This window comes from Centrocercus urophasianus, unplaced genomic scaffold, assembly GCF_019232065.1.
Source record: "Centrocercus urophasianus isolate 14NV4802_14NV808 unplaced genomic scaffold, USGS_Curo_1.0 seq_14, whole genome shotgun sequence".
Lineage (NCBI taxonomy): Eukaryota > Metazoa > Chordata > Aves > Galliformes > Phasianidae > Centrocercus > Centrocercus urophasianus.
The window spans coordinates 38,501,041-38,528,505 of NW_024884586.1; the positions used below are offsets into that span (position 1 = coordinate 38,501,041).

Consider the following 27,465-nt stretch of genomic DNA (forward strand, 5'->3'; position numbering starts at 1 on the left):
AGTCTCAGCATTATGGCAGCTTCAACTCTAATGCTAAGATAGCAAGAATTTGTATGCATAGAGGTCTAGCTAGCAATAGGCATACCAGGTGTAGTGGAAATGCTAAGTCACAGCCTGAAACAGTGATTAGGCACCTGGTGGGAAGGCAGGGCCGACCCAGGGGAGCTCAGGTGCATGCAATGCAGCTGAGTGACTGGAATGGATGAAGTAGAATCCTCCTCTTCCCAGATGTCATTTAAGGGTTGGCAGTGGAGGTGAGGGTGTCTGTTGCTGGAGATCCCTGCCTACTTGAGGTCTTTTACAGGTAAGCAGCTCTTTTCCTTCATTTCTTCGTATGCTGTGTGTGGGCTTGTTCTCTTTTGCTGTAGCCAGAGGCTTTGCCGTTCTGCTCTTATTGTGGTCCTTTCTGTCCTGTTATAGCATTGCACTAGGAAGGATTAGCTCAGCTTCACAGGGCTTCTCTGAATGTCCAAGCACAAAAAATAGTGGGAGGAAAATGGAAATAAAACTTCCATGAAATTATGAAGAAATATCTGGGTTTTTCTTGGCAAATCTTAGAGTCGGTCACTCTCAAAATTGTCCTCATCTGCTTAAAACAAAATAAGGGGTCCTTTTGACTACAGGGACCATGCTGCGCTTCAGCCCTCCACAGAACCAGTGAGTGAGAGGAGGGAGGCAGCAGTCATTCCTCCTACCCTGGCCATCACTGCCAGTTAGCTGAACAAAACAGGGATGAGACAACAAATAGACAAGGGAACAGTGACCCATCTCCCACGTGCAGTCCCAGAGAAGTGTCTCTGGCTGGCATCTGATTGTGTCAGCCTGCTACAGGCTCAGTCCCAGGCAGCTGGTGAGTGCATGCTGACATGATGTGGAAGAGTGACGGTGACCTCCTCACCTCCCTACAGCAACAGTGACTTCATGTCTAAAAAAGGAAGAGTGCTTTCAAGATAAATCAAAACTGCTTATTGTTTTTCTTCCTGCTTTTTATTTCTGTTCCTGCAGAAAGGTCAAGAGTGCTGGTGCAATCATCTTTATGAGACACCTGCCCACTTTTAATATTGTATATTCATCAAAGGCTAAGCCTAGCCATCTTTATGCCTGCAGCATTTCTCTCATTCTTGCAAGGCTGTCTGAATCAGTCGGTGTTCTTCTACTTTGCTGGCCTGGAAGCACACTGGATTGTGTTTTGAAAGCAGGCTCATGTTCCAAGGGTCTCAAATGTTTTATCGATCTTAGTTGGAAATTGAAAAGAACTGAGGATGCAGGCAGTGTGTTTCTGCTGACCCATGTGTTATGTCACGTATGTTAGGGACCTGTCGATCTGCTAGCTTAGTCAGGATTAAGTTCTAGCCTCAACTTCACTTTTATTTGCCTTCTTATTTTGATAAACTCACTAATCTGTGCTTTGGCATCTCCGTTTATAAGACAAGGAGAAGCTACTAGTTCCTACACCCATTATTGCACTAGGATGCAGAGCATCTCTGGCAGCTCTGGGTTCTCTGGATGAAGGGTTTGTTACCTAGCCTAGGGCAATGTGGAGAGATCTGTGAGTCAGTGTAAGCTCAAGTGTCTCTGGCTTGGTTACTGCATTTTGTCACGTAGGAGCAGTTACAGATGTGTTTGGATAGCCTGTATGATAGGAATACACTATGTGCACTCAGGGCTGCTAAGAGGGAAAGGCAGCCAGCAAGTCTTTCACAAAGAGCCATCTAATGAAATTTGTGTACTATTAGACTTTGATACAAATATAGATCTTCAGCTGTTATTCTTAAAATGGATTTCAGGAACATGAGTAAGTTCTGTCCTGTTTGGGCTTTATCCAATGAAATTCCTGGATTTGAGGGAGAACCCTTCCTAGGAAGATGAGACAAATGAGTCTGACTAGAAGATGAGGGCCTTGGTGCTCCCTCCTCAGAGCAAAAAGCACTTGTGCATTGCAGTGGGTCTTCTGCTGTTACTCCTATTCCCTCTGCCCTACACTTGAGATTTGTTGCACAATCTGAACATGTCAAAGCAAACCACGTGTCTGAAATGATTCATTTTGAAGATTCAGAAGCTGTAAGATATGAATGGATGCACTTCACTGTCTCCTTGGCAGGTCCAGATATCATCTCACTGACCTCCCTTCACAGTTATTACCTACAAATGCTAACAGGCAATGCCTGAGTTGCCAGAGGGCAGGTGAGGGAGTACATCAAACCACAGGCCAGTGGCACTGCTAGGATCAATGCAGGTCTACAGGCTGGGTCAGGCCCTTCACAGCTTGCTGGATGTGGCCTTGGGGACAGCCTGCAAAACAACCTTTGCCTCCTCTACCTCCAGACTGCTCAGCAGAAAGACAACCTGGATTTGGCCACATCAGCCATAATGCTGCTCCTTTGCCTCATGTTTGTAAACAAATCAGTCTAGCTGGTAGCTGAAGAGCTTTAGCCATGGACTGTCTTCCTACCCCAGTGCCCCAAGGCACTACAATCTCCTGGAGAAATCACAGCATTATAAGGATTGGATGGGACCTCTGGAGATCATCTAGTCCAATCCTCTGCTAAAGCAGGTATCCTACAGGTGTAATGAAATGGCACAGAGAAGATACTGCAAGCAGACTGCCTTAAGGGAACAAGATGGTACATGGACTCTTAAACATCCAACATGAATGTTGATGGGCACAACATTCAAGATGTGGCTCCAGCTCTGCCACTGCTTCTCCCTTGATTCTCTTCGATAGAAACAGCAAGCTCCAAAAGAGCACTACGCTAAAGTACTTAAATCAGTACCCAAAACAGCAAATTAAATCCAGCAAATGCACAAAAATACAAAATTTCCAGACATGAGTTCTCAGGTCTTTTCTCCTCAAGTTGAGAGATGTGCTTTTGTCTGGTTGGAGAGGTAAACTTTGTGCAAGATCGTCAGCGCAGAAAGCCAGATCCTTTAGCAGCCGTCATTAATTTGAGAGACTGGGCCAACACAACAGGAACACGAAGCAGGAATGGATGACAACTTCAATAACAAAGTTAACTTGGGACAACTTCATCTTCAGTAAATCCAAACATCACAGAATGGATTTGGATTATTTCAGTACTCAAAGAGCACTGACTTAGGAAGCTGCTATGTTGTATCTGTTTTCTGAGATGCTGCCCGGTAAGGAAAGACTGAAGAACTCCTTTACACCAACAGTGTCCTGCCCCAGCATCCTCATCCCTGGATTATGGCTGCAACTATATACAATATGAGTAGACTGGCTTAAACAAAATAAGAGCCCCCTAAATTTGCAGTAGATTTTGATGTACACAAAAATGCCACAAAATCTTTTTTTTCCTACTTCTTCAGTTCTTTGTAGTCCTGTGCTTTTCCTGCTGCTTGTAAACTGAGGGCTATTTCCAGAGGGCTATGAGCCAGTCAGGTAAACAACTGCTACTAGGCAATAGTAGTGTGCTCAGCAGAAAGCCTGTCTTGATTTACTGCCTCCCTCAAGTAGGTTAAATAACACTGGTGGAAATTAGCTATTCCTGGAGCAGATGATTCTTCTGTTTATCACATTATGTTGCAGATAGCTTTATATCACACAGCTGCTCTGTGCATATGTCCCTACTACAGTTTTAAAGGGGGTACTGTTATCCCTGTGCAGTGGGAACTTCTGCTATAATAAAAACATGTGTGGGATAATGCTGGAGAAATTCCCTTCCCTGCAGCTTTCACACTGCAGACGCAGTTTCTATGCACTCTCAGTTCACCTCTTTGTTTAGTTCTCTCCTCCTTTCTAAAAATAATTTCCATCTGAAACAAGAATCATGTGAGTATTGTGCTCAGATCTGGAGGATGAGACTTGAAGAAATGGAAGAAAAGAGCAGTTCTGCAGAAGCTTCATGGAGGTCATGGGTGATAGAGGGGTACATGGCTCATTGCAAGTAGGACTGTAACTTTGGGTGGATAAAAGCTGAGTGTGTAAAAAGGGAAAAAGAGAGGAACTGTACTGGACTTCCAAGTGTGGTGCTTGATACCTGAGCTTTAGAGGTCATTGAATGTGGGTTCGTTTGAGTTTTCTAGTAGATTTCACTAAAGCCTCATGTACTATGCTGTCTTCAGTGACCTCACGTTCTCCTGCTTTTTTTTTCTGGCAGATTTAAGAATCTTTTGAAAAATGAACTTGTCATTTTTACTAGAATAAAAATAATAGGAGATGAATGTACTGGTTGCTCAGGCATAAGTGAAGCACACTGAGATGAAGCAGCTTGTCCAGAGTCGCTACAGCTTAGTGGAAAAGCCAGAAAACAGAATGTCTTTTGACTCCTGGCCAGTTCTACACTCTGGACTCCTCCCTGGGAGTCACATGGAAACATTGGATTTAGTCATAACTGCATTTCCATGGTGGAAGCAGTCAGATCTCTGCCCCACACTGATGCCATGCCCAGAACTTCTGTGTGGCAGAGACCTGTAGGCATCCAGTGGGTTATTCAGGAAGGGCTCATGCTAATCCTGTAGAAAGCTTCTATTGGTTTTAACATCACTGTAGTGGAAGAATGGCTCTTCAGGTTAGAGTCCTACATGCTTATGGAAATACAATGATGCAGAGTGCAGAGCAATCAGAAGAATGTTTAAAAAAAAAAAAAAAAAAATAGACTAAGGAGTGAAAGTCTGTGCACCAAGCAACCAACAAGCTGAGAACCAGATCTGCCAGCTATCCTATTCAGCCCCACCTCTGATGAGCCCCACCAGAACTGAGGCATGACTCCACAAATAGGAGCTGAACATGGTTTCAGATGCCAAGGTCCTTTGGAGGAGAGTACGGTTAGTGAGTGTGGAAGAAGAGTCTGTTTTCTAAAGCATGATCTGGAGAAGCAGTTGCATTTAAAGGCCTTGTGGAAAAAAAGCTTTTAAGGCGATTACATCATAGCTACTTTCTGTGTTAACGCTCTGCTCTGGCATTTATCTTTACAATGGGCACTCACGTCAGCTACTGCCCTCTGTCACATGTTTTTCTAACCAGCAGTCTCCTGATGAAATGCTGTTTCTCCTTCTCCCCCAGTGAATGGACAGAATTGTTTTCAGCCTGATAAATCACACTATCAGTTTCTGTCCTAAGCAAATTAGAATTGAAGCCTATGGTTTGCAAGGCAGTCTCCTTGCAACAGTACAGTTATTCTGGAAAGCCTTGTGTGTACCATCTTATTTCCCTGCTGTCCGTAACCTGAACCAGCACCAGGCTGAGTAGCACAGAGCAGGATGACACATTTATAGAGTCCTAGTGCATAACAGCCATCATTCAGGCAGATGTTCCTGTATTGTATGGCCTGCTTTTTGAAATGCAGGAGTTGATCAGATTAGTGGGTATCTACTGCCTCCAAGAAACAGGTCACAAATGCCTGAACATTTTTTGTTAAATTAGTATTCGGAAATTTATTTCAGAAGGTGACCTGATTTCTGCAGGTTCTGAGCACTCAGATGCTTTAACTTAGATGCCTGAATATAGATATGCAAGCTCCAGTTTAACCTTTTCCATTTTATTATACAGGAGCCAACCTCTCTTTTCTGAGGTATTACCCCATGGGAACAGAAATCCCTCTAAAGAAGGACCCCAGCCTCAGCTCTTTCCTTGTTCAGTGATTATTTTTTTTTTTTTTTAATTTTTATTTTTTGCAAGATCTTTACCCCATCCTCTGATTCTCCTCCAGGCACAGTAGTCTAAGTTTTCTGTAGTGTTCCAAGTTGTAGGAATAAATAGTATGTTTGCACAGTTATTCCTTTTCCAATTCTGTAATGGGGTAAATAATTTTACCCTTAGAGGTACTATACTTCCCTCAACCAGCTGCGTTTCCTCGATCTCTTCACATATTCAAGCAAGAACAGCAGTGAAGCAGTGGTTTAGGGCAGAACAACAATGGCACAGCCATGACCTGAAGACAGTGATTCTCAGTTCTTTAGAACAGAGGCACTGCTGAAAGGCACAGACATAAGCAAGTGCTGTACCATCCACTTCATTGCACAAACACATAGCCCAGCTCTCCAGTGGCAAGTGATGTGCAGAAAGCATGAGCTATGCTTCAGAAGGGAAAATCAATGCTTGTGAACACCTGCTTGCCCAAGCAAACTGTGTGATCCGCTTACGTTCAGGAAAGAGGCCTGAAAACACCTAACCCTCATGCTGAGTCTGCCTTTGCTGCTGAAGTGCTCTGATACCTGAAACTGTATTAGCAGACTTCCACATCAGTGCTCAACAGCCATACAGACATGTAAAAATAATAATATTCAGTGCTTGATAACCATCTCAAATCCAAAGTTTACAGAAGTTTCACAAGTGATAGTTCTGAGTGTTTGATGGGTTCCTGAGATCCAACCAGCAGGTTGGAGGTGAAGGGAGAGCAGTGCTCAGGACTCTCTTGTTGATGTTTCCTGCAGGGAGGCAGGACACTTCTTTTGCAGGAATCACAATACATCACCTTGAAGTCTTCATCCTTCAGTTCTTGCAGTGAACAGACCTTCAAAGGAGGGATGCTGTACACTGAAATCCAAACAGCTGAAACATGACTTTAAAAGTCTAAGCCCCTTGCATCGATGACCAGCCTTTTGCCAGAGAATGATTAAGGAGGTACTTCAGGACAGGCAGGTTCAATCCCACATGAAAATTATAGATTTTCTTTGTGTAATCTTCTATACATACAGATCAAATTAAGGACAAGATCTGCACAAATTCTTCAGCCAAGCAGTATTCACTTGAGTGGTGCCATCAAAGACACCAAGGCCATAAAATACAAATAGAATTCAGTACCACTGTTATGAAGATATTATCTCACAGATACTGTCTTTTTAAAGAGCTCAGGAATTCCCAGACAGCAGCAAAGATTGGACAAACCTTATAGCTTGGAACTGATGCGATCTCAACATTTATGCCTTCAGGGAAGGCAAATAGAAAACCACCTTCAGCCATCTGCAGGCTGAATTTCCTAGCACAGATTGTTGAAGACTTGGAAATGCTCAGGATATTTCCCTTGTGTATTAGTAGCAGCAGTTTATAAGGCACTGGTTTGTATCTATCTCTAAAAAAAGTAATGGGTTGTGTGTAGGGTGTTCAGACACTATATGGAGAGTGGCTATACTTGACGTACACTTTAGATTTATGACTACAGATGGCTTTAAAGAGTTCATTTTAAAATGAAAGACATTGCAAGTCATATGTCTGAGTTTAAGAGAACAGCTGGTTGACTATGTAGTAGATACTTCTGTTGTGTACGCCACTTATACAAGCGTAGTCCTCCTATTAGACATAACAGTTAATTCCTTTTATCACTTCAGTGGCTCGGTTATTACTGAAATTGTAATTGATAATTACAATTATCACCTAGCATTTTTCTTTGAGGAGACCAGTTATTTCCACACCTAGTGCACTTGGATTCCTTATCCAAAGTGTGTTTGCGTTTCACTTAAGGGAAATATAGCTAAAACTGATTACTTGATCAGAGCAAAATGGAACTAAAAGTGCTTTCCAAACCAGAAGTAAGCTTAATCTTAGTAAGATAAAATTCCATTTATCATCTCACTCAGTATCTGTAAAATTCAAAGTAGTAAAAATTGCATTTACAGCTTGTTAACAGATTGGTCCTTTCACCATGCCAAATGCCCAACAGGAAGGCCTTTGTGACCACATGGAGCACATTTGTAACTCTCTGAGAACCAAAAGACAAGGCACAGCCTTTCTCACAGTAACAAATGTAAGCAAATTGGTTACTGGTCACTGCCTGCACTTTCCTCTGTTTTCACACAGAAATCTAGATCTGCATGAGCAGGCAAACTCTTGCAGAGATGTTATCGACCATCACTTCAAAATGAAGCACGTAGAACTTGGCAGCTGGTGCTGAAGAATGAAGACAAAGTACCTGCAGGTTGCTAAATCAAACTGAGGGTTAAACCAAACCCCTCCTTTTCTACACTGACAGTAACTTCCTCTGACACTGGCTGTGAAATAAGATTATATCCTGCGTCCAGAAGGAAGTGAAAATGTCCAGTGATGACTCAATAGAATTTGTCCCACTGGCTACCTTCAACAAGTCCAATTTGATTCACTAAAGAACAAACCTTTGCATAAAATATTTTTGGATAATGAGCTGATGAAATATCACCCCTGTTTAAAAGGCATTCTTCAAAATGAAAAAATGATTCATTTTAATAACAATTAGGTATTCACAATTTGCTAGTATTTATATGATTTTACATGATTTATGAGTGCGAGTGTTAAACAATCTCCTAATTATTAATGATAATTTTTGTAGTGGTATCAGTTATCAACTGACATTTTTATTACATTAATGGGCACTATGTACTCAATTCGGGATAAGAACTCAAACACTGTTTTCTTGATCTGCTATCCTGACTTAAAAATTATTCGTAAGTTGTGACTTAATAAGCAGTACAACACTTATTTACTAAATTGATAACAAAGATAATGCACGAAAACATTATGAGAACATACTCTTCTGTGGGTCTGCTTTACCAAGGTCAGCTGCTTAGCCTTTGTTGCCAGCACAGCTTGTGCCAATTAAGAGTTTACTTCTGGCTTGTCAAGATGAGGCACAACTCCAGACTGCCACGGGCATGGGAACTTACAATTATTTGTATCTCAACAGCCTCTGACTCATCAGTAACTTCACTGAAGATTTGTTATCTTCTTAATCAATGAAATGGTGGTCATGTACAAATGGGCTGCCATCCACACAAGGAATTAACGTCTTCAGTTTTGCCAAGTCCTTTTGCTTAAAAAATAAAATAAAATCAGGGTTTTGGAGTACACATCTCAAAGCAGAACGGATTGCTCTTCTGCAGAATGAGTTTAGTATCTGCTCCTTCTTGTTTCTAAATTAGACAATGCTTCTAACTTATAGATAACAGAACTCTCGCTGATTTCTGCACTGCTAAATCTGGCCTGAAGCTTTTAGTTTTAAATACTGGAAAATGCATGAACAAATACGTTTTTGAGAGAGTGGATTTTTCCATAACATGGATTTATTACTGCATGAAAAATTCAAAACAAATCTGCAAGGTCTCAGAGCAGCAGGAAGATTCATCACTTGTCTAAATAAAAATTAGCCTTGACAAAACATTTCAGAATTTATTGTGGTGAAAAAACTCTGAGTTGGGAAGGCAACAGAAGCTAGAAATAACAGTGTGATCCAACCAGTATTTTATAAAGAGATACAGAGAGTTTACAACAGCCCAATATGAGATGTTATGTACACACTTAACAGCAGAATTCTATCAATTATTATCACGACTCTTCCAGTCTTACCTGCTTTCTAGTCACTTCAGACTTAGTCTGGGCATCTGGGATATATGCTATTTCAAACATCATATTTCAGTGCTGCTTAAGAAATTTGCTCACCCTGAAAGTTTTTCTCATTTTGACTCGGATACAACTTCTGACTTTTATTTTATTATTTTATATTTATTTTATCTTTATTTTTACACTAGAAATAACTGAGCTACAGGCAAAAAGATACCAAGATCCTGAAATCTTTGTGTCTTCGGTATTTTAATTACCAATACCTGCACTGCTAAGCAGGTGTTCTGGTTTCAGCTGTGACAGAGTTGATTTTCTCCACAGTATGTGGTATGATATTATGTTTTGGCTTTGGGAAAAAAATAAGGTTGATGACACACCGATGTTTTAGTTGTTGCTGAGCAGTGCTGCACAGAGCCAAGGACATTTTGGCTTCTCATACTGTCCTGCCAGCAAGGGGCTGAGGGCAAGACATATGAAGCTGGGAGAGGACAAAACTAGCACAGCTGACCTAAACTGGCCAAAGGAATATTTCATACCTTATGGCATCAACTACAAAACTGAGGGGACAAACTGGCTTGGCACTGGCCAGCAAGTGGTAAGCAACTGCATTGTGCATGACTTATTTTGTAAATATGTATATAAATATAATTATTTTTACTATGGTTTATTTTTCCTTCCTTTTTCCCTCAGTTCTCTCTCACATCCCATTGGGAGCAGGGAGTGAGCAAATAGCTATGTGGTACTGAGTTGCTTACAGTGTCAAACCTCAACATTTCTGGTTTAGGTGTGTGAATTCTACTAAATTCCACCTTAGTAGCTTAATCATTTTGTTCTCGCTTCTTGCACTTGTTTGCACTTCTTGGGAAGGCAGAGTCTGCAATGTGAAGTCAAGATGATATGAACCTGGACTTGAATTGACATGTGCCATCATCTGTGTCTTCAGGTTGCATGACTGGATGTCAATTTAGATTTGAAAGCCTCAAAATCCTACCGCAAGTTCTTAGAATCACAACCCTTCAGAAAACTGAAAGTGTATCTGGGAGAAGACAAGAATTGAATTTGGTTTTGCACTGTAAATTATAAGCAAAGCTCTCACACAGGAGTGTAATTCACAGTGTAACAGCTGTGTTACCAAAACTGAAAGGGCTTTCCTGTTTCAGCATCCTGCTTGCATTTTAAAATCACAATCTAGACCAATTATACTAGAAGAATGTTCTCTCATAGTAGCTATCATTGCTTCAATTTTTTTGATGTAGGAGTCTGTGCACCTCTCTACTTTTGGTGTTACTGTAGTTTTCTTCCATTATTGCTCAGTTTTGCTAATATATATGTTGTATGAATTATAGAAGAAAGCATCTTTCTCTTGTAAGGAAAACAAATTTCTTTGGCCACAATTATATTTACAGCTGCTCTCTGCAAAAGTGCAAAGCACTTGTGAGACAAAAGGCTTACACAGAAGGAAACCTCGAGTCAGAGCTCTCTGGGATGCAAGAGTTGCACCCAAATACCTGAGCAAATTCTTTGGCACCTCATGTTTTAAGCCATGACATGGCCTCCAGAAGGATTTCAATGAAGCTTTTGCAATCATGACTTCCCCTCAACTCCTGGAGGACAATCACGGATGTCTGACAAAGCCAGAGGTCCTTTCAGCATTGCATAGGCAACCCTGTCTGTGTCTGCTCATGTAGTATAAGAACCAATGTAGTGAGAACCAGGACTATGCTACCCTTTTTGAACACTCATTTGAAGAGAGTGCTTAGTTTGAGGTTTAAAGTCATTTTTTTGACCCACAGTGGGCCACTCTGCCCATTCCATCACCAAAATTTAGAATCTTAGATCATAGAAAAGCCTAAGGTAAAGCCATTTCTTATTCCATTTATTATGTCCCAGTAGCATATGATTTTCATTTTTATAAGAAGTTCCTGCTGTGAAAGGCCATGTTGCTAGTGGTCAGCAAGTGAAATCTTTCGAGACTAGTTGCTTTAAAACCTACTCAAAGTTTGAGAAGTTCCAGAGTGTTCCTGTCCTCCAGATTTCTCCCCATTACACACATTGCGATCATCTGTCCCTTAATGATCCAAATGTCTTTGGCTTTCCTACTTGCCCTGAAGGGACACTGCATATTTTTTGAAATTGAGCTACACATTTCTGCTTGTATAGTTGCCAAAAGGTTGCTTTCTGACTACAGTTGGTCATTTTTGTTTTGGCATTTTTAACAGTCCAAATAATTAATTAATTAGATGCATTATCTTCAAGATGAAATATCTTACCTTGAAAACTAAATTGTACAGTTACAGCCTGGAGATTAGAGTCCTCTGCAATGATATAATTCACTTTGGCTTTGCAGTGCAGCTTGATTATGCTTTATCTCAATTGAGAGCTTAGGACTTTCACTGAGTTCAGGATCTGTGTATGTATTTGTACGTCCAGTGAGTCAAAGGCTGGTTCATATCCAGATTTGGTTGTGCTAGTTCTACTCACATTTCCTCCACTAAATTTCAACTGCAGCAATATTTGGTCTGGTATTCCTATCACCCAAGGAGGAGATGGCAGTACCACGGATGCCTCCACCCAGAGAAGGAGATGGGCAGACACAGCAAATGTTGCCAACCAACAAGTGTGGTGTTTGTGCTGGACTTCTTTTCCCTTCCTTGGTTCATTTTTAACAAATCACTTCTGAAATGTTTCTTTCCTCAAAACTTACACAGTCTAAAACTTATACTGACTGCAGTATTTGTCTCTGCTTGGATGTCTACCGTCAATCCTCTCTTCCTTTGAAAGTCTGGCTTCTACTTTCAAATGAAGTCCTTTCTTCTTTGCAGTGGCCCTGGAGAATCCCGCATGCTCACAAAGTATTTAAAGGTTGACATCTGCAATGTTTTAGATTTTGAAGGGTCAACTTCATTTGAACTAGCTTCATCTCATGGGTCTGTGAAGCTGGGTTAGAAATTCTGCCTAAACAAGTACTCCATCCACCTTGCCTTAGCCTTGGCTGAAAGCCAGGAACCAGGAAGAAAGCAGATGAGGAGAAATAAGAAACAGTTAATTTAAAGCCAGGTTCTGAGAATCTTGGTTGTCCTTAGGCTCCTCACAGCCACATGAGCTTTTCCTTCACTTGGGTATGGGTTAAAGAGCAGGCTGCTGCTTGCATAAGGAGAAAGACTGCAGAAACATAAGGATGTCAGACTGCTTGGAGGAACTGTAATTGGCTCAACTCTCCAGTAGTCCTTACTTTTTTCGCAAAGCCTCCAGCATCCTAGCTACTTCTAATACAGGCTAGGGCTCCTCAGCTTGAAAACTCTCAGGAAGAAACACTTGTATATACTGAACAAAGCAGTAGTATCTCAGTGGGACACAATAAACAGCACCTGGGATGAAACATAGGAAACTCAAAAGTTAAAGACTCGTGGTGAAGACCAATGTGTCCCAGTATATGGAAAGAGATACCAAACCCCAGCCTAGTGGTACTGAAAGAACCAGCATCCACAGAGACAAGTGTGGCCAATCTCAGCCTTCAGTTAAGTACTATAAAGCAGAAGTATTCGCTGCAGCAGACCAGGATTCTTTTGCTTAACATGGATAAGCTGCTGCAGGGCATGGGGAATGTCCCATGGGAGCTGCAGTGCAGGTACAGTGAAAGCAAGAACAGGGTTTGGAAGGGACATCAGAGATGTCAGTGGCTTGTATGAAGCAGTTAGAAACATAGGAAAAGGAAGCCCCTGATTGAGGTTGAGAGAAGACAAAAACAGTTTGTGTTTTCTTTCCTGGGACCTGCAGTCTGGGTGGCAGAGTCATTATCTGAATTCAGCAGTCTGTAATTCAGTTATCCATGCTGGGAAATATATGGACCAAATGATCTAATTTAATTTCCCATACTCATATTGCTACATGAGTGATATGTCTCCTCAGAGCGCAATGAAACACAACTCATATATTTCATACAAGTAAGCTGATGTTTCTGCCACTTCTCATTTATTTAGACTGACTGCTGAGTTACATCTGATTCTGTTTATTTTCTGTGGAAGGAATTAGCTTACTATACATCAGAATAAACACAGAATTTATCAGCAACTATACATGAATTCTGGAATTCATAATATTTAATGAACTTTGTATAAATATATCTGGAGGAGGTAGAGTTGATAACTTGTCACTGGATGGACCAGTCAATATTGAAATGTCTAAAAAGATATACTAAATGCAATGTAATTGTTCCCAAAAGTCCTGATTTTTTCTCAAGCGCAGCAAAATCCTTTGAGGGATGGATTCAGCTGCTCACATACAGTGTTGTCCTGTACATCTCAGTAGTGTTTGCTGAAGTGGGATTGATGGAGAATACAGAAAGAGTGCTCTGTGCTTTTCAGCGCAACAGGTGGAGACCAGCCAGAACAAGCAGAGATGGTTGTCAATGTGTGTAGTAAGGGGACGGGCGAGAGATACATACTTACTGGCTTTCACCATTAGACTCACACCACGACATGTAGAGATGATATAAACCTCCAACAACTTTCAGTGAAATTGAAAAAAAATAGCAGCTAAGGGCTGTGCCTAGGATACTGCAGCCTTTTGTGGCTGACAAAGCTCTAAGGGCAATGGCAGCATCTTCTCAAACTACCTCAGGGTGCAGACATTGTACTTTTACAAAGTAACAGACTTGTGGCTCCTGGGCCACTGCTTCATCTTTCTGAGGCCTTTTCAATACCTGAATTACTGAAAGAATGCAGAGTGCAAACCTAGCATCAAGTAATGGTTTGTCTTGTCCCTTTACTGCTTTATCTGAATGCTGCTTAAAAGTGGTGTCCGTAACATCAATATTTAACCACAAGGCTCACTCATCCTCACAAGAATGGGATTTGCTGTACACATGAGCTAAATCACAGTGCCTAGACAGCCGATAACAATTAAAGCCTCTTTCAAGATGAGGCACTTGATTGCTATTCTGAAGCTCACTGGTGAAAGGAATGCATTATCTTTTTTTTTTTATTGCATTTGAAATGAAAGAGCTTGTTTAAATATTAGTCATCTGGATTTATATAGCTCATTTTTAGAGCTGGGCTAGCACCTGGCAATCCAGCCTGAGTAAGCATGAGGCTATCCCAGTCGCAGGCCCGTTTGATTTCTGTTTCCTCTTTTTACAGCATGTGACAGACTGATTTTTTTTTCTGGGATGATTTCCTTCCCACTCACAGCAGATAGTTCCTATACATGCAAAGCAGCTACCTCCCAGGCAGAGCAGAGCAGAGACCTCCTCCCACTGAGCACTGTGTCCAGGACCAATGCTGACACTGATCTGCATATGGGTAAGAGTGGTGTCCTCAGGGCAATGAGTAGCCCAGGTGCAAGAAAACAGTGATAAAACACATTATTTTCTGACTATAAGACAAAGATAAAGGCAATTTTCACTATTACTGTCCACAACATTTTTTTCTGTAAACTGAAGATTTCTCCTGCTATTAAAAACATTCATCTCTGCTTTTCAAGCTGTCTTTGTTTTTCCTTTCCCAAATGTTTCAAATTACTGCTTTTTTTCTGCCTTCGCCTTACATTTCTGCAGCCTGGCACAGATACGAAGCTTGCTGCTGGCAGAAAACTGCAAAATTCTGCCTGTTCTCTGCCAGGCTGAAAACTATGTGTGAGCCCTCCTCATGTCTTGCACACATCTGAGGATGGAGATAGAGACAAACAGTCAAATGATGCTGCTAATGATTTCTTTTCCCTCAGGGGAAGTGCTGAGAAGGATAATAGATATACTTTGCAACGCTGTTCCCAAGGGACTTTATCTAAGCAGGGAGAAGAATTAATAGACAGCCTTTCAGGGAGAGACAAATATGCAAAAATATCACAGTGCTAAGGAGTTCTGCTGACATAGCAAGCACCTAAAGGTGTGTGCGCAGTGCTCAGACTATGCCCTGGCACTGAGTCAACACAGGCAGTGCCAGAGGGTCAGCTCACTGCTTGGCAACTTGTGCATGCCACCCTTTCCACCCAAATTGGTGGACAGTATGTTGGAATTTTTGCCTGTTTGTAAATTAATGGGTCTCGGACCTCCAGGCTGCATATGTGGTGAAACATGAGGTGATGTAAATCCAGGAGAAGTACAGTGCTTAGTCTGCGTAGGAAAGAATTTGTCAGGGCTAGGACATTAGTGAATCATTTAAAGCCAGGGAATCATATATAATACAATAAAAGGAGGGAATTTCTCTGGCTTTCCTCCAAAAGCCATGTATCATTCATTGATCAGCAACCAGATCTCCATCTCCACTGAGAACATTTTTTCATGCATTTGCTAAGTGGAAAATGACGGATGGGCTCGCTGTGCCCTCTTCCACATTCTTCCCTCTCCCATCTGCCCAGGCATCCCTGTCCCTCTGCCCACTTACCTGGCACCACCAGCAGCCTGGGGGGCGGCGGGGGCGGAGGAGGGGGTGGTGGCGGTGGTGGAGGTCTGCATTGGCAGATCTGCTGACAGCTCTCCGGGATTTCATCTGCTACAGGCTTGGAGCATGACTTCTGGGGTTCACCCTGAGTGATCTGTGGAGAAACAAGTCATGGCACGAGCAGTAGAAAAAGGGAAAACTGATTTTTCATGAGCATGCTGCTTGAACTTGAGTTCCCAATGGGCACCTCAGCCCCTGGAGAGAACTGAGCTCCTGCCACTGCTGTTCGTCACTGAGGACACAAGGTCGCTTTCTTATGATGTCTCAGCTTTATGTTCTACTTAACATAGTATCTTCAAGATACTTCTGACTGTGTCTGGCTGGTTTCTGCATTATTATGGGGTAGAGTGCAGGCGGGTAGTGGCAGACAATGTGGTTGCGTAAGCCTTCTTTCCTTAGGAAAGCCGTCTAATAGCATGCATTATTCACAGGGTTGTTGCTGCAAGCCAAAGAGAGCTAATAAAAATTGCAAGACATTTAGGATAAGGATTATTCTCATTTTCCTCATGGCAGAACCAAGAGCCAGAGATCTTTCCTGTTTTGCCAGCTTCCCTTTCATGTTTGGAGACATGTTTCACTTCCCACCATGGCGAGGTGCAGCCCCACCTACTCATCTGCAGACTGTATAGAAGACCTGGTCAAAATGGAAATGCCCCAGCTTGTGCCTTGCAGCTTCCTGCTGGTGATCAATGAAGCTGAAGAGGAGACGCTGCAGAACCCAAGTGTAACCACTGCTGAAGGCATGTAGGCATGGCTTGGCACTGGCCAATGATTTAGCCAGAATGCATACATTCAGCACTGTAATCTAGTCATGACAAAGAACATGTTAATACATATTTTTCTTACCAGAAATAATATTTATATGTCTAGGAACATGTAAATAAAGATATTCAGTAACTGTAAAATTCCTAATGTAATGTTAATGAAAAGGAGTATGTTCATAATGAAAAGGGAATCTGTGCAATACTGGAAGAGCCTAAGACTCAGGGGGAAAGCCATCAGCGGTCTCTAAGTTAACCTTTTTTTGAAAGGCTTTGATCTGAAATAGAAAATCATAGAATCATAGAATGGACTGAGTTAAAAAGGACCACATTGATCATCAAGTTTCAACCCCCCCTGCTACGTGCAAGGTCACCAACCAGAAGACCAGGCTGTCCAGAGCTACATCCAGCCTGGTCTTGAATGCCTCTAGTGATGAGGAATCCGCAATCTCCTTGGGCAACCTGAAATATGGGATACTCACTGAAGCTAAAGAAAATCACAGGAACATTCAGCTGTTGCCTTGTAAACTTGGTCTTGGGAGGGTTATAATCCTAATAGTTTTTCTCTAATATCATCCTCCTTACTCAGCTCTCTTCCATGGCATAATGGTCATCATGCAGGGAATGTCTCACTCCAGCCCCTCTGGCCTGTTTCAGATAGCCCCTTCTGCCCTGTTGCCTGTCTCCACGGTCACTTGGGGCTCACAGAACCACATAACAATTTGGGTTGGAAGAGACCTTTAGCAATTATCTCCTTCCAACCCCCCTTCCCTCCCCAGCTTGCCTACTACTCCCTCCCACCCAGGCTTCGCCTCCCTTTCTCAGACAGCTTTGGGACAGAGCCCATCTACTCTCCACTGCAGGAAGCACACAGGCTCTGCATGTATTTCTGGAAAAAAAAAAAGAAAGATGGGCAATTAAAACAACATCACTGCACCAAGGACATGTTCACATGTGTAGGAGGTTTCTAAATGCAGAAAGATGCATTGCTCTGGCCTCGGGGAAATAGAGGTAGGTCTCTGTTGAGAGGGAGGAAAGAATAGAAAGAGCTACGCGTAGCTGAGGCACAAGTCAGGAGGATCAGTTGTTTAAACAGCACGTCAACATCTATTACCAAACATAGGGAGAGACAAATTCAGCACGAGTGCTTTCCAACTTTCCCTTCACAGCCAGGTAACAGTACGAGGCTGGTTAGAGACCATCCCAGACAGCTTCCAGGAACTTACACAAACTCTCTGAACACTCTAATGAATCAAAGCGACTTGGCTTCATAATCCCTCAGAGCTGGTAATAAATCTGTCTGCTAAGTAGGTGCATTTATTTTTAACACCATAAGTGATCACAGGAAGCAGAATATTCCCTCTGTACCACTTTGGTTCCCATGGGGCTGTCTGTGCACTGGGCCAGGGTGCCAGCAGCTCACCCAGAGGAATGGCAGACGGGGCACTCTGAGGTGGGACCCATGGTGCAGCACCTGCACCACTCACACAGCAGGTGGGGCAGCATTACTCTGCCAGCATCAACTGCTGATCAGGCAGCAATATCAACCCCCAGCTTTAATGATCACTCCCTTCTTGATTCTCTGATTGATAAACCCTATGGCTCCCTACAGTCTTGCGGGAGCCAGTAAAGTGGGAGAAAACAGAGCCAGGGTAGAATACCATTCAGCAGTCTTGGAGCCAACCTCATACGCAGACCAGAAGTAGCTTTGTGTATATGAGCCTGAACATAGTGCTGGTGTGGTATGATACACTGAATTATTGCTCTAGCTTAATATCAACCAGAACCAAAAGACTTGCTCGATCTTTTTTTAGACTATTGATTGCTTTTAAATCCCTGGAGGCTTTTCTACCTTAGACTGATAATAGAGTGTCCTCAGAAACTAGTGTGTATTTTTCTCAATTACTTTGCAGACAAGATTAACCCTATGCATGTCCAACTGCTCTCTGTATACTTTTCTGATAACATTTCTGAAAGAAAGAAATATCCACATATCTCCACATATCTCACTCTGAATCATATACTGAGATTCCTCACAGTGATTCTGAATGCTTGGGAAATAACTGAATTTTGAGAGCGTTGGCTTTGACGCTTATTTGGTTCTCTTCTCTTTTCACTTGATACAATGTCCAGTTGACGGAAGATATCTACAGGAACATAGATTTTGCCTTCAAGGGTTGGTAAAGAACAAGGATATTGTAAGTTAGCTGAAATCCATCAGGAAAAGGAAAGACATAAATTGAGGCTGTAGCCTTGAGGAGCAGAGAAGAGGTCAAGGATTGCTGCAAGAAGATTAACTAATGGTAGCAAGATAGATTTGAGAAAAAAAAGAAGACATTTGGCTTGTTTTCAAGAAAAAAAACAACCCATGGTATTGATGTCTATTAGCCTTCTTATGAAAGGAATGAAGAATATTACTTATATCTTGTAAACATAAGCAGAACAAATCACTGGGAATTATGCTTTGGGGAAAAATTCCATCCTCCTGGAGGACGATGAAATAAATTACTCCATTTCTTTTTGTCTGTAATTCAAGGTAAGCTGCTTTTACAGGAGCTGGCAGGAGAAAAACAGATCTGCTGAGAGAACCCCATCCCACTCTGGCCTGCCCTGCTAATAAGTGCCCACTCAGAGCCCTGAAGAGGGGTTGGTTCTGGACCCTGGGCACACTCCCTGCTCTCTTGCCACGCTCTCCAGCCCTGGTGCTATAAGCACTATGGACATGTCTCCTTGGCACCTGGCTGCTTGTCTGGCCATTTGTCAGCTTGGGTGCATGTGCTGCCTGGCCTTCAAGGGGGTACAATTTTTTTTCCTGCTCTGAAAATAAGGAGAGAGCTTGTGTACCTTTGATATGAATATGCTTTGCAAAAAGGCAAATGTTTTTAAATATTCATGGCAATGAAAATCTGATCCACAAATGCCCAGGGAAAAGCAAGCAAAAAGTAGAAAACATTGGTTTCTTTTTGAAGTTTCTCAGTAGAGGTCCATATCTGTCACATTTCTGCTTAATCCAAGACTTTCTGCAGAAGCAGTAGGCCCGGTTCCGCTTTGTGCAGGATGGGAAAACCAATCTGTGTGGCCAGTGGAGCTCAGTACTCCAGTAGAGTCCTGCAGGGCTGCAGCAGTCCATGGACATGCTCTAGAGTGGGATGGAAAGAGTGGATCGGTGCAGTCTCCTGACCATGGCCCTCTGGTGACTGCAAACCAGGCAAAGGGAGGAAAGCTTGATAAGAGAAGTGCCACTGAGACCTCTAAGATCCTGCTGAGTTGGTGAGAGCTTTGCCTCTTGGAACCAGTCTACAGAAATGAGATCTCAACAACGCCATGTAAATCCCAGAGCTGCTCTGCATAATTCACATCACAGTTAATCCAAATCTATGTTTATAAAACCAGAAAAGACGTGACACTACCATTTATCACTGCACATACTGATACATTTTTTAAATTATGTCAAAAACTTTAGACAGAATCATGCCTTCCTTCCTGTTGTGTTGGCTACTAGGCTAAGAAAAACATATATATGCATACATAAGTATTTGAATAATGCTGCTCCTCTGATTTGTATCTGACTGATTTCATTAAGTGTCTCAAGGCAAGGCTCAAGGAAGCAGCACCAAGATGTGGCGAAGGAGGCCATGCCACACACAGGTCAGAGCATGGCTAATAGGTAGAGAAGGACTGGGAGAAGTGAGAAACTGCAATGGCTGCTGTAGATACAGTAGGGATACAATGGGACCCCTGGGTCAGTCATCCTCAGAGGAAGACTTTGATGATATGAGCAATGGTTACAACTTGACATGGAGAAGGGAGCCATGGGAGAGATTCAAAGAGGAGTGAGCTCCAATCCCAGCATGTTGGTGCATTGGTGAGCATTCTGCACCATCCTTCCCTCTGGTACCTGCCAGGGTGTCCTGGGTTGCATGTGCATTTGGGCAAAAAGCAAAAGTATTATTGACTGCCCTTACACAGAGCAGCAGGCAATAGCACAAACATAGATGAAGAATGTAACAACAAAGCTTTGCAAGGGAAGTCTGGAGCCCTCGGTTTTTGCAGTTCTCAGAGACTGTTTCAATTGTTATAAATGTAACTACTATTGAAAGATTGCCCTAGGTCACTTAAGCAGTTTACCATTAAGATGTTTATGCAAGGTATTTTATTTATTTATTTATTTTTGTCTGCTTGACTGATAGACTGATTACAGGAGAGGGATTTTGGGAGGCATCTCTTCTCACACAATTGCATTTCCCTACAGATTTGCCTTACAGCCAGCATCTGCACACCTGAGCAGGACAGCAGCAGGGTAGTGCTGGCTGAGATTTTTATGACGAAGGAATTAGTTTGAAAGATGTTGGTTTTGCCGTTGTTTCTGCTCATTTTAATCTGTAAGATGCACTGATCTTCTTTGTCACTCACAGGCAGACACGAGATGCTGAAACATCTCTGTTTAATCTCTTGGGAGTCACTAAGTTTAGAACAAGGAGTGAAAGATGCGGAGTCTCCACCGTGTTTTCTCCAAGAAACTGCAATTGTGCTGTTCTTGAACAGCACTCAGCTGCCTCATCAGTCACTCGGCTGAAGACATATATTATAAATAAACTTTAAAATACCCAAGTGACGCATTTGAGTCAAGCTGTGCTGCTGCTCCCCTCCCCAAGCTGGACGGGCACTCTCCCTCCCGACACACTCCTGTTCATTGGGCACCTTCCAGCTCACCCCACACCACCACCAAGGTCACCCACCGACACCCGGCGAGGAGTTGGAAAACCCCGTTTTGAGGTTTAAGCAAACAGCCTTCAGATCGCAACCAACACCAAAATGTCACGGCGGAACACCCCCAAAAATAAGCCCGCCGGAGCACCGCATCTTCCGTGCATGTCGCCACCGAAACGCTCTCGCTCAAGAAACTCCTCTCCGCCTCGCTCCGGCCGCAGCAAGTTGGGCGCTCCCGGGGCTCGAGGCGGGCCCAGCAGCTCCCTCACCCTCTCGGTCCCGCAGCCCGAGCCGTGCCGTGCCCAGCAGAGCCGCGGATTCCCCAGCCCGGGGACCGTCGCCCGCAGCCTCCGCGGCGCCGCCCGGAACTCTGCCCATCGCACCCGGCCCCCTGAGCGAGGCCCTACCTGGACGGAGCCCCAGAGCGGGTGGAGGGCACAGTGCAGCAGCAGGGAGGGCCAGCAGCAGCGGAGCAGTCCCAGCAGCTCCCGGAGCAGCATCCCTCCTGGGCGGGCGGAGGCGCGGGCTCCGGGCGTTCTGGGGACGGAGCAGAGCGAGCCGGCGGCACAGGCGTTGGCTCGCACCCATCCCCGGAGCGCGACTGTCCCAACTTTAATTCTGGAGGAGAGGGAGGGAAAGAGGGAGGGAGAAAAGGAGGGAGGGAGGCAGGAGGTGGGCGGGTGGGGAGAGGAAGGGGTGGTCGGGAAAGCCCGGCGCCCTGCCCGACGCGGCTCCCCCCGGCCTCCGCCCGCCCCGCCCGCCGCTCCGTGCCCGCCCCTCCGCTCCCCCCACCGGGGCGCTCCGTGGCCGCCGCTTGGGAGGAAAAAGTTTGCAGGGCGGAGGGGCCGGAGACTGCGGAGAGAGGCGGGGGAGCGGGGCGGCGCGGGGATGGCACCGACCCCCTGCCCGTCGGCGCTGCTGCTGCAGCGATTTTTCAATCCCACGGAACGGTCCCTGTGCGCCCGGCTCCTGCCGCGCTGTTCCGCGCCAACGCTCCTCCCGTCGGCGGCCGGGCTCCGCTCCGCGCGGCTCCGCGGGTCTGCGAGCGGATGCACCCGGGCTGCCACGGACCCAGCTGCACCCGTGTGTGGTGGGGTTTTTTAATCTATTTATTTTCCTCTCTCTTTCTTTTAATAAAAAAATTTAAATAATTATCATATGGTTTTTTTTCTTTTCTTTTTTTCTTTATTTCTCATTTTATTTCTTTATTGTCCTAGAGCGATGCTAGGGATTGTCCTGTTTCAGCTTGGTGCCCCCAGCCTGGTGTCCGTGGGATGTCACAAGGAGGACGCTTTCCAGTGCCGGTGTTTCTATCTGATAATGCAGCGCGCGGAAATAACAGCGCTTGTGAGGATGTGGGTAAGGAGCCCCCCGATATCATGGCTCTGCAGGGAGGAAGCAGGCCACATAATCAAAGATGAAGAAGGTTTTGCTTGCACTGAAGCAATTAAAACCTCAGTGATTGATGGCTGTGGCAGCTGGTTGGGCTTGGCGTGCACCAAGATGTTCATAAATGTCTGCTGTTGGGTTGGTGGCACAGTCCTGTTTTCGGTGGAATGAGCTAAAACAAGTGGGCTCAAATAAAGTGTTGAGCTCAAGGTTTATGTTTCACACTTGGAGATGAATGGGCTTTAGGATTTGGACTTTATTTTTTCCCCTCTATTTCTTGCACCCACTGGTCAGAGTTTCATAAACTATTTCATTAAAATCTGCTCAGTAAAGCAAGAATGAAAATATGCTAATATATGGGTAAAAGTCTCTCCATGCCAGCAAATCCCCATTCATTTCAATCCCAAAAGACACCGGTTTCAATGCCAGGGCTCAGCAACATCCTACAAATGACAAAAACACAATGAAATTCAACAGAGTGATACCTGACTTGAACTCAGTCCATCGTGGCTGGCCAGTTATTTGAAAATCCCCTTCTCATATGTTTGTAAGGGCCAAGTATGGCCAGACTGACATCATGATATTGGGTGCATGCAGTAACTGTGCGGCAAATATGTTTTCTGTAATGATTCTGAAAAAAGATGGCATCCTTTTTCTGTAAGTCTACTGTGTAACATGGAGTGCTTAATATACTGTGCTCATTCAATTATAGTCTTACTGAGCTGGAGTCACAAGAGGCAGCAAAGCTTTTCAGGCTTTCTGGTGATTTCCTGAAGGTATTTCAGCACTTGGTCACAGTACAGAACATAATAAATTGCACCATCTGTATACATACTCCTTGGTTCTTGACAGAATGAGAGATAAGGCTTTAGGCGTTGTATGCCAAAAAAAAAAACACAACACAGATTTCTTTTCTTTCAGTGTTTACAATGCCTTAATGTCAGAGAACTGTGGATTTTCCTGCCATTAGCAATTGCCCAAGTGCCCATCCTTAAGTGTTCCTTCTGCCCACAGACAGCTCTGGGGACTGAGGACATGGGGCCGTGCTCTGTCCTCATTTGCACAGAAGTGGATGTTGCCACAGAGGTTGTTCCCACACAAAAAAATTCTGGCCCAAGTACTCAGCATCTTTCCCCTTTGTGCTAGCAGTTAACAGCTCTTTAATCAGAACTATTGGTCTGCTTTAGGTGAAGTTCAAGCTTTGGCTCCCATCATGCAATCACCACATGGCATATTTCCCATTAGACTGAATGCCTGAAGAAAGAGCTGAGTATGTGCCTTGTTCTTGCTCACTTGTACTAGGGCTTTTTATTAATTTCATTTAGTTCCTTTCTGTAGTTTCTATGGAGAAAAAATACCATCCAGGATTTTTTCCCACTTAGAAGGAATATAAATGACATAGTGCTTGTAAGACTGCAGGCTTTGGATCAACAACAGGCTTGAAATATATTTTCCTTAATAAACAAGTGTTTTGTGTCACTGGGTGTGGTGCAAGGAAAAATATAGTGACTGGCCTGCAGCAGCCACACTGCTCTAGTGTGGAGATGGGTATTGGCTGTGGGTACAAACTCAGAGCCAAAACCTGCATTTCTTGAGTTGTGATCCTACTGCTAGCCATGACTGCTGATACCTTGAACATATTTTTAGTATTATCTACACCAGGTTCCCTGCCTACCTTAGCAGCATGTCCAAATCCAGCTGGATGGAGGCAGAGGTGTGTTTGCTGGCTAAGCCAGGAATGGGATGCCATCTTCCAAGGAAGATGGATGTGCAGAGCACAGAAACCAAGAACAAGGCCAGGTCTTTGCTGGTGGGATCAGCACAGGTCTAAGAGATGAAAAGTACCTTATAAGAGTCATGGCTCAAAATGCAGATTTCAGCTGTTTGAGATATATTATTTTGTTTTCAGGAAAAAAGACCATACAGACAGATTCAAGCAATCTCTCAAAAAATTCAGGAAAACATTAACAGTTGGCACTATGATTGCCATTATGCTTTGTCCTTTCAGCTTTGGTTTGATTATTAGAACAAAGTATTTCTCCTGCTTGCTTTATTATTATTATTTTTTTTTAAGAACAATTCCTGATCATCAGAACAATCATGATTAGCACTGCAATATGGTAGCTACTCAGGAAACATTAGTAAGGGCTGCAACACTGATTAGCTGTACAAACACATTATAGCACTCCTTTCATCTAAGTAGCCGTAATGGTTATAATTGACGCTAAGAGGCTGTTTATTTTGTCAGTACAGATTCAGTTTACAACATGTATTCATGTGTTCAGAGGGCACAGGACAAGGCTCTTTTGACTCATCAAAACTTCATCAAAATCAACAGACATTTACCTATCTGAGTTCTGGTAGGACTTGTTCCTATGCCTTCAGACACACTGGGATGGATTTTTGCTGGAGCCAGAGGCAGAAGAAGTGAAGGTGACCACTTCTCAAGACAGGGCTTTGTGATCAGTCAGGCTGAGAAGAATTCTTTTATGTTTTAATTTTGTTTTGTTTGCTAATGACATTTCTGGATGCAGATCAATGTACTCAAGAAGAGTTTCAGACCTGGGGAAACACTAGCAAGAACATAACCAGAAAACATCTCAGCACTGGTATCTCAAGGTCTCCTGCTACCTGAAAGCACTGTCTCTCTCTGACTAATTCTTAGTTTTGAGTCTTGAATACCATGAGCAGGACACTAAATGCACAGCATCAATAGATTTTGAATGCTATATCATAATAAAAATGTTTTTGTTTCTATTCCTTTTAAGAAAATTTTTATTGCTGGGTATATCTAAAGCAGTGCTTTTAGCAGTGGAAAACAAATGTGTTGTTTGTGGATTTGAAGTCTTGAAATAGAAATCCAGACCAATTGAAAAGTTTTTAGGAGTTGACATATTAAGAAAGGTCACAAGAGTGAAAACAGTGGAGGGATTCACAGTTCTCCAGGCACTGCCATCAACTTTTTGGGAGCAGAGGGGATTGTTCCTAATGATCTCAATTATTTTAAAGAATGCAGGAAAAAAACAAAGTCATTAGAAGCCCTCTAGTTTCATTTACACATACAAATAACAGAATTGATTTTCAGAAAATATTTCAGTTGTTCAACAATTCCTATTTGTGAGAATGAATTTCCAAATTTGAGCACATCTAGAGTCAATTTTTAAGATTTTTTTTGGTGTATATAATTAAAAGTTAACGAAATACTAGAAGTGGTTTTTAAAAGTTAAAGGTAACAGACTTTCAAGTCATGCTTTTTTTTTCCTAGAAAAATACAGGTTGGTATAGTACAGGAATATCTTCAACAAAATCAATGGATCCATGTCAGTTTAAGTGAGGGATGAATAAGACCAATATGGAAAACAGCATCAAGTAGTCTTCAACTTGTGCTGTAAGACCTTAAATTATAGGGTACCACAGAGCTGCGTCCATGACCAAAAAACCCCCTGCTATGACTATATATATAAGTATATATATACTACAAGAGCTTGCTTTTTTCAGTTTTCTAGCTCTGAAGTGCTGCATTCGGTGTTAAACAAGCCTCTTGCTTCCTCGCTTTTGGTAGCTGGTCACAATTTATTCTCTTCAGCAAAAGATGTGCTTAGCAGAATAGATGTTCTTTGTTAATAAATGTAAAGGTAAAATGTGTGCGAAAAGTTATTAGAAGTGTCCTGGGAAATCTCAGATTGAGGAAGAGCTTGTGCGCTCCCAAACATGTCTGGTTCTTTTTCCAGCTATATCAGTCCCATTACTTCTTATTACTGATATTACATTATTAGTCCATTGTGGCTATTATAATGAAATCTCTACATCCTGAGTGAACTGCAGGTTGCAGAAATCATTTAAGTGCTATTTCGGATTTACACTTAATATTCATTGCAGCTTAGGTTTCATCTATTTTTTCAGAAGATTAAATACTCGTTATTTGAATGTGTAAAAGCTAGCATGAAAGCTCTGCCTTCCCATCTAGCTTTGGACTCCATTTGGTTCCTTTGTGGATCCAATGTAAATGGCAGCATTTGTTAGACATTTCCAGGAGGAATTCCTCATCCACTATACTGCAGAAATCCAGTGTAGCTGCCTAATACATTGTGGTCTGTAGCTGCTCCTCTAGAAAATGCCTGGCTGGATGCTAAATGTCATAAAACCTTACTAACCCGTGGCAAAACACCTCTTTGTTGACTCCATGCTAGTACAACAGATGTGTTTCTCAACTATCCATGAGGTAGTTATGGATAAAGAATGAAATAAAAAGAGCACCATCATGGCACAGACTGTTGTGAAAATGCATGGGGAACAAGGATGAGACTGAGAGAGCATACAAAAATATAAGTAGTTTCAGCTGAAGATCAAGCCAGCGAATCACAGTTTTTAAGGAAAAATCCCTACCAATTCACTCAGATTCTTTCTGTTTTTTTTTTTAATTGCCCCTGTAAGTAGAAATCTGCACACCTTTCATTCTAATCATTTTATTGTTGTCTAATTATTATTTCTGACTGACTAAATTAAAACAAAACCGAAGTGTCATTTTGACTTATTTTGACAGTCTGAGTGAACCCCCAATCTTCCCCAAAACTACAAGTCCAAGGGTTTTTATCTACCATCTGTTTGGTAGAGAAGAATGGTTGAATTGCTCTGGTAACTAAAATTATTATCTGTATGTACACTGGAGATGTTTCATCTAAAAGTGCTTGAAAGGTGTTCCACTTCCCAGAGCACTGTTTTTTCTTCTGCCCCGACTCTCTCACCTCTTAACTCTATTTCTAACAAACATGATACTCAGTCTGAAGAATTGCAAACCAGATTCTGAAGAGCTTTCACATCTCAGATGTGGTTCTTCCAGCCTTCGTGGCTGTGGCCACTCAAACCATCCGGATTCATGTCTGGATACCAAACTACGAGG

General features: G+C 42.9%; 1 protein-coding gene across 1 annotated transcript in view; it reads right to left on the reverse strand.

Moving 5' to 3' along the window:
- PRIMA1 (proline rich membrane anchor 1) overlaps positions 1-21,845 on the reverse strand; it is a 47,118-nt gene extending 25,273 nt beyond the window's left edge. The window contains exons 1-2 of the mRNA XM_042813669.1: positions 21,584-21,845; positions 15,649-15,799 (exon numbers count right to left, since the gene is read on the reverse strand). Coding sequence (XP_042669603.1) covers positions 15,649-15,799; positions 21,584-21,676 — 244 coding nt within the window. The 5' untranslated portion in view covers positions 21,677-21,845. The remainder of the gene's footprint in view (positions 1-15,648; positions 15,800-21,583) is intronic.
- Positions 21,846-27,465: the final 5,620 nt, after the last annotated feature.